This window comes from Choristoneura fumiferana, chromosome 8 (assembly GCF_025370935.1).
Source record: "Choristoneura fumiferana chromosome 8, NRCan_CFum_1, whole genome shotgun sequence".
In the NCBI taxonomy this organism is placed as follows: domain Eukaryota; kingdom Metazoa; phylum Arthropoda; class Insecta; order Lepidoptera; family Tortricidae; genus Choristoneura; species Choristoneura fumiferana.
This window is the reverse complement of record NC_133479.1, coordinates 17560028-17567852: the sequence shown is the minus strand read 5'-3', so window position 1 is coordinate 17567852 and position 7825 is coordinate 17560028. Positions and strand designations below refer to the sequence as shown.

Here is a 7825-nt window from a genome sequence, read left to right as displayed (position 1 = left end):
ACTCATATGTAGGTATGGCTTAGATATGTGCAAATAAATGTAATCGTTAATCTTACCTATTTCGAGGGTATTCTGGCAAAACAGAATAAGTGCATTTTTTTTAAAGTTACATACATAGGCATACTCAATGTTTTCTGCTTTATTTATCTAGCAAAACCGTATAAAAATAAATATTGTGCACTTATCCGGTTCTGCCAGAATATCCTCGATTTATTTAAACCTACTTAAAATGTGTCTGTTTGCGTATTTTAAGCATTATTATTTTCAATTACAATAGATATACGTCTACAAACTTAAAATAATCATTCGGTACTAGTTACCGATTTCATGTATTAATCGCGATAATTTCAGATATCGCTATAGGGTACCGTTACGATTTCGCAAAATGATTGCTCCCGAACTTAGTGCCGTGCGGCCGACATACATCGCGTTGCGCACCCGACTGCTTTCCTGCGGTTTTCCTGCAATCTGCGCTTGAGGGGTGGGGTAACTCGAACCGGTGCGGGGCGGAGCGTGGCCATTCTGCACGTTAGTACTATTATATATTATGTGCCTAAACTAACCCACTTTTCTAGTATTCTACTTCTTATCTCTAGTATTTACTTGTATTTATGTATGAATAGATTAGGAATAAATAAAGGTATCTTTTAAAATACATATAATACCAAATTTTATTGCCTGAAATCGATATGTTGAATAATGATATAAGTATACATAAATTGTAGTAATAGAGGTATTTATGTTGAATGACATTATGAATATAATAAATTCGGAGTTCCAATGATTATTGTCTAAAATGAAGGTGTGTAGTGATCATTAGGATGTAAAATTGTATGAGATACATTTTCAGTTTCAATAATCGAATTTGCAATTTTATATGAACTTTGGCGCACCCTATTTGAATACCAATTTTCATTTTATTCTGTTATCAGTTTATGCGTGAATAATTAACAGTAACAGACAGAATGAGCTCTTTCGCATTTATAACATTAGTTTGGATGGATGATGGACGGATTCGAGCTTTTTTAAATGCGCAAAATATTTATATTATGCATATTTTATTGACAGCGACATTCGTCAATAAAAAATGTCATTGCTGTGAGAACATCACAATTACCATATGTTATCGATAAAATACGTCTAAAGCCGGGGTTATATTAGAGCCACGCCGCTGACGCCGCGTGTCGCAACGCTGCCTGACTCAACGCAACGCAGAGGGCTGGTGATTATACTATAGTGTCGTGTCGCCGCGCGTGCTGATTATTTTTTGTGTCAGTTCAGTGTTGACCGCATGAACGTCCGCACATACAATGTTCTCTTCCGACTCAGATACTGATCCTGAAGAAGATTTTGCCTTCCTATTTATGTTAAGCCAACTCAAGAAGAAAAGAAAGAAGAGGAGATACTGGGTGCACCCAGTTAATGCATTAAGAGGAACTCGAAGTGAATATCATTTATTGGTGAATGAACTAAAAAGCTCGAACGAAAGATTTCACCAATATTTCAGGATGACAAAAACACAATTTGACTACGTACATTCTTTGATTGAAAAAGATATTTAAAAAATTCATACCAGACTTCGCAGACCCATTGGAACCAAAGAAAGGCTGGCAGTATGTTTAAGGTAAATTTATTTTTATTATTCTCTTTATTTATTTGGGCTCTTAGCTTAGATTTTTACTATATTAAAATAAAAGTAAAATACAAAAAAGGATATAGAACAAAAAAAACCTAACCTAGATGGCCGCCAGCAGCGGGGCGGGGCTCAAGCTGCCGGTGGTTAGGGCTGCACAGAGAGAGGAACCGCCTGACCAATCTGACCCATCCACGCCGTGTCCAGGAGTATTATTATTATTAGAATTGTATTTACTAGACTAACACTAGAGATAGCGATTATGTATGAATTAAACAATTGTTATTATAGTATTTATTTATTTTTAATGTATTTTAACAAAACATGAATTTTTAATTACTGTATTCGTATTCTTCATCTACAATATTATTATAGAAACTAAGAACATTTTCTTCTGAATTTTGTGCCCCAGGGTTGAGTATTGACTCGGATTCGGGTGGGTTATTGCATGTCTGGCTAGGAAAGTAGGTGCTGGATGATGATGTCGATGGACTGGTGTATGGCTGGACCGATGAAGGCGCTTGCGGTGCTGCTGGCCACGAGACTGATTACGAGGCGAAATTATTTTTTGCGACGTTTAATGGGTTTGTTCAACACTTGTTCCGTTTTAGAAATCTGACGAATTTCTGCCTGCGAAATCGCCGTATGTAAATCTAATTTTTTTTGTTTGCTCGAGCTTTGGTAGCGACTTGACTGCCTTACTCATACTTAAAAAGAATAAATCGGTTTCGTCCATGTCCCGCTTAAATTGATGCCTTTCTCGTCTCATATCATTATTATTCTGCATCAATTCGTAAATGTCTCCTATGTCAGGTTTTCTAGTACCGGAGACTGCTCTCTTCAATGACAAACTCCTTTGAGATTCATCACTCGACCTTACATTAGGTGTAGAAGTATCCCTACTTTCTGAGTCATAGTCAGGAGGACTGTTCTCTGATGTCTGACTCAATGGTGGTTTTGTCGTTCTCATTTTAATATGTGGACGCAAAAACATCATTTGGTCTTCGTATTTCCAAGCAGTAATATTTTTTGCCGCTTGCCCAGATTTAGTTTTGCGACGTTTAATTGCGCTGAGGAGTGCGTTTCGTAACTTGCCCCAATGTTCCTTGCATTGTTCAGCTGAAACAATAAATATCTAAGTTTATTCAAGTACTAGTAATACATTTAATTTTTTAAATAATTATATCATTTTATATTTGTCCACAGGTTTTTGGCAACTGGAAACTTCTTTAGCCCATGTAGCGCCCGTGTGCAATTATGACTTTAGCGCCATCTAGGAAGCGCGTGGCCAAAATGAAATAGGTACAAAGTTGCCGTGGCCGGCGCCCCTAACACCGCTGCGCCCGTGTGCAATTATGACTTTAGCGCCATCTAGGAAGCGCGCGGTCAAAATGCAATAGGTACAAAGTGCCGCGGCCGGCGCCCCTAACGCACACCCTGCACTATAGGTAAAGACGCCTCTGTTTTCGTTCAATGTCATTTAGTTATCGCATGGGTTTTACCACAGTGAGGAATATAGTACAAGAGGTGTGCGAAGCTATCTGGAAAAACTTAGCACCAATTGTAATGCCACAACCCACAGAAGACCGATGGAAAGAAATTGCTAAAGATTTCGAAAGATGTTGGCAGTTCCCAAATTGTCTTGGGGCATTAGATGGCAAGCACGTGAACATAAATTGCCCAATCAATGCTGGATCAACATTTTATAATTATAAACAAGTTCATTCAATTGTATTGCTTGCTTTAGTTGATGCTCAATATAAATTTATTATGATAGATGTCGGTGCATATGGCCGAAACAGCGATCAAAGACAACTGAATGTACCACAAAATGAACCATTACATCAACATACTGACCCTATGCCGTATGTAATTGTTGCTGATGCGGCATTTCCTTTAAAAACGTATCTGTTAAAGCCCTATAGTAAAGCGAAACTTGTAAATAATGATTCAAATAAAGTATTTAATTATCGTTTATCACGTGCTCGAAGAACGGTAGAAAATGCTTTTGGCATTTTAAGAGCACGGTTTCGCGTATTTCAAGGACCTATGCAAGTACAACCGGACATGGCGGACAAGATCGTACAGGCTGCGTGCTGTCTTCATAACTATTTGCGCATAGAAAATTCAGAAGATTTTAACGAAAATTTTGATAATTCAGATCCAAGTGGTATGTCTGATATCGCAAGTGTTGGAAGAAACTATTGTAATGACGCAATTGCTATTAGGGAAAAATTTAAAGAATATTTTGTTTCGTCAGATGGACAAGTGCCGTGGCAAATGACTGCAATCAGACAGGGCAGAGTACTATAAAAACACACACACGCACACTCATGTACACACACACACATACACACATGTAGTCCTAATTATTACAATGTTTTGTATTCTTCTATAACTACGTCAATGTATAAAATCATTACTTCATTATTAAATAAATAAAACATGAAATTTACCTGGTAGTTTCAATCGTTGGCCTATTTCTTCCCACGCTGCTGTTCTTTTGAGATGGTCTTTATAATCTTTACTTTTCGGATCATATAAAACATGATACTCTCTCACTACCTCAATAAGTTCATCGGCGGACATCTTGCGCGCGAACTGAAATTTGGACGGACGTGGGTCTGGTTGCTTGCTCGTCAACACGCCGCGCCGGAATGCGCATAGCCACGCGGTGATTATACTAGCGCGGAGCGAGCCAACGCGTCACTTCCCCCACCACCTAGCCCACGCCGATCGAAATCGAGCGGTCTGCGTGGCGTCAGCTCGCTCGGCGACACGCGGGGCTGTGCTAATGTAACCACGTTCATACAAAATGTATGTAACCGATTGCAATACCACGCGTTGCGACACGCGGCGTGGCTCTAATATAACCCCGGCTTAAGTCAATCTTAAATCCTCCGGATTCAGTTATTCACGGTCCTATTAGAATCAGTGCGATCAAATACTTTATTATTTTATTCGAGGCTCATGCAATCGACATTTGCAAAGCCAATTTCGGGCTATAGTCATGAATTATACTGCCGCAACAATGGAATTTTTATGCTTGGTTCGCGAACGACCGATGCGCAACATAAATAATACATTGCCATTCTTTCTCGTTTGTTCGTACTTGGGACAGATTTCTGAATAACCAATAACAAATATACTCTAATTTGGAATTCTGGCGACGTCTTTAAAAATGAATAAACCTCATGTCAAAACATTTGAGTGATATAACGGAAAGAAAATGCACACATAAACATCAAGCCTGTATGGCTGTATTCCCAAATGGGTTAGGCAGAGCACACGAAACGATAACGCTTCGGAGCCACTTTTAGCAATTTTAGGTTTTAGGATTGACAAAAACGGTACAATAGTGACAGGTTGCTAGCCTGTCGCCTACGGTATACCTTAACCTACATCCTCAGTCGCCTCTTACGACATCCACGGAAGAAATGGAGAGGTGTAATTCTAACCCGACACCACACGGGTAAAAAATGCAATACAATTCAAACAAGGTTTTGAATACCTAACTAATGGAAGGTAATTTATCATCTCATTTAGTTTTTAAACAGCTTGTGTTACGTGTCCTAATTCCTAAAGTAAACAAAACGAGATGTTCGCAACGCAATGCCATCTATTTGAAAAGACCACCTACAATAAAATCATCCATGGAATTGGCATTGAATGACAATGATATGCACAGTACCGATCTACCGGTTTAACTGAACTAAGGGTCTACATTTTTATTATACCAAGCAATTGACGATAGTGTATAGTTCGATGTAATTGCGTTCAATCATCAATTAATAAAATAGCGAGACGTAGCATTGCATACGCATAATGGTTCTAATAAAGATGTTTCGAAACAAGCATGTCAACATAAAGTTTGGCAACGATTTGCAACCTCCGGTCCCGGTCCTAAGACGACACAGGCGTGCCAGCCAACTGCCGTGAGAACCTGCAAGGTCTGATGCAAGGAAACGTGAGTGATGACTACCAACTTAACAGACTGTAATCACCCAAGCCATCCATTACAAGAACGTTCAGTTCAAATTACGCAGCGCGAAATGCAAAACTAATGTTGCAGATCCCGTTGCTAATTGTCAATTAAATCCAATGTTTGTCAGGCGCTCATGTTTTTATCAGCTTAGATCAAGACGAGTTCTAAGATGGAAAAAAGAATGCTCACAAAAAGTATCGAAAGAACAATTTAAAACAACGTCATGCTGAGATTAATCTTGAGATAGATGCAGCGCGGGATTAATTGTACAGTATTGAAGATCATGACTGAGAATGATGATACTGATGAGTATCAAGGTATCATAAAAATAATTATCTCTCGATTCCAACTGATTCGTTGATGTAATTATAAAGATAACACTGAAACCGTCACACTTAGTTGTTTGAACAGTAAAAAATAATACATGAACAAAATGAGATATACAGTACGAAAATAAATACCAAAATATTATTTATAGTCATGATCATGATACTCATATATAAAAATACTTTCAAGGGTTGATTCACAAATATCTTAAGAGCGTGAATGATCGCCAAATTGCATAAACATTTCATTTCTTATAAAATGGCCATAAAAACAGTTTATTGGTCTTCATTGGTCTACTAATATACTGCCAGCTGTTACACATCAAATAAATTGCTGCCGTGACGTCATACCGTAATTTCTAGAAGTCAAGGTTCGCATTATAGGTAGGTACTTAAATAATTCTCGATGAACTTGATATTGATAACCGCAAAAATGCCAAGGTGACGTAAATAAATACATACTTTGATAAAACCTTAATTAGAGAAAGAGTGGGTAAAACTAGTAACAAATACCAAGTACCTTGTCATGTTTGAATATTTACAATAATGGCAAATTCAAAGGTACGAATATATCCAATCCACTCAATTTCCCAAGGGAAATTGGCTATCTATTATTATCATAACCTTGCCGAAAACCGGGACACTCAGGATTCTCAGGAAGCGAGTGGCCGAGACCTATTTGCGGAGGCCCACGCGTCGCGACGAATGGATAGCAAACGTAAATATTTGCACGAACCGATAAACGAAAGAGTAACCCCCATTTGCGTAGACACCAGGAGTTATTTATTTGCATTACAAATAAATTTAGACACGTCCAGAAACCATCACAAATCACAAGTTTAAATAAAAATGAAATACCTACACTAAACCTCGTTCTGTAAACTTTCCGAGAAACATTTTAAATTTACAGCTTGAAGCGTTAAATTTTATGGCATTTGAGACAATGCAATGCAATACAGAAGTTCCCAGTAACTACAGCAACACAACAATGTTACTTTTATTTTACTTACACCGTATTCGAACACATTAGGTATACAGCACGAAACGCACTACTTAGTTAATGTAAAACACAAACAATAACTCAATATGTGACACGGACAGACCAGAATACTTGTTATGTACAATCCAACATTGTAACTGAAAAACAGATGTCGGTACGTCGATATTAAATAACGTATAACATTACTTTTGTCAATAATACAATGTTTTCCGATCACACAAAATACAAGTAGGTACAACGGCCTGTAAGAAAATTATGCACAGACAGAAACCATATCCTACTGTTACTGTCTAATCCAATTAAGACTTTCTATCGATGCAATCTACGTTGCTTGTAGGTAAGATTTATATCAATTTCAAGATAGTTAATAACTAATAACTTCCTCTTTGATCGCTTCGATTACGACAAGCAATTTAATAGACTCATACACGATTAAACTTTCCATCAGTACTTGACATGCAAAATGAAACCATGTTTGATCTCTGCAATCTTTGAGACGGATTGAAAATATTTCATCGCACGCATATATCGACAAGCACGTTCGACAAGCAGGTGGCATCTTCGGAGGCGTTCACATATAGAGAGTAGAATCTCATATCTTGTTAGTTGGTGGGTGTTTCGGTCATTGTTGTTTGGTGGTGGTTGTTCGTTTAGTTCCAATTCATTTACACATAACTTAAATCGACTTATCGACTGCAGTCTAACTGCAACGTAATTGCATCTGCCGACTACCCATACATTTCAATCGCAGCTTGCGTGCAGTTTTGCGAACTGCAAAGGAAAACGTAAGGATTCAGCACTCGGCAGTTACGTTGCAGTTGGAATTCCGTCTGTATTAGACCTAAGAACTGTGAATCAGATATTCAAACGAACCGTTTTAT

At 38.0% G+C, this 7825-nt stretch overlaps 2 protein-coding genes across 2 annotated transcripts in view; both read right to left on the bottom strand.

Annotated features, from left to right (window-relative positions):
• Positions 1-7015, bottom strand: part of LOC141430674 (TBC1 domain family member 12-like) — a 45257-nt gene extending 38242 nt beyond the window's left edge. Inside the window, exon 1 of the mRNA XM_074091505.1 lies at positions 6955-7015. Coding sequence (XP_073947606.1) covers positions 6955-6971 — 17 coding nt within the window. The 5' untranslated portion in view covers positions 6972-7015. The remainder of the gene's footprint in view (positions 1-6954) is intronic.
• LOC141430251 (uncharacterized) lies at positions 2241-4462 on the bottom strand. The gene is made up of 2 exons (XM_074090860.1): positions 4090-4462; positions 2241-2752 (listed from the first exon to the last, which is right to left on the bottom strand). The coding sequence occupies exons 1-2, from the start codon at positions 4220-4222 to the stop codon at positions 2241-2243; spliced, it is 645 nt and encodes a 214-aa protein (XP_073946961.1). The 5' UTR covers positions 4223-4462.
• Positions 7016-7825: the final 810 nt, after the last annotated feature.

What these genes read in the sequence shown, in the direction of transcription:
- LOC141430251 (XM_074090860.1), bottom strand. Translation starts at nt 4,222, where the DNA reads ATGTCCGCCGATGAACTTATTGAGGTAGTGAGAGAGTATCATGTTTTA. An exon ending in CCAACGATTGAAACTACCAG is followed by an intron (nt 2,753 to 4,089) that starts GTAAATTTCATG and finishes TTATTGTTTCAG; the next exon opens with CTGAACAATGCAAGGAACAT.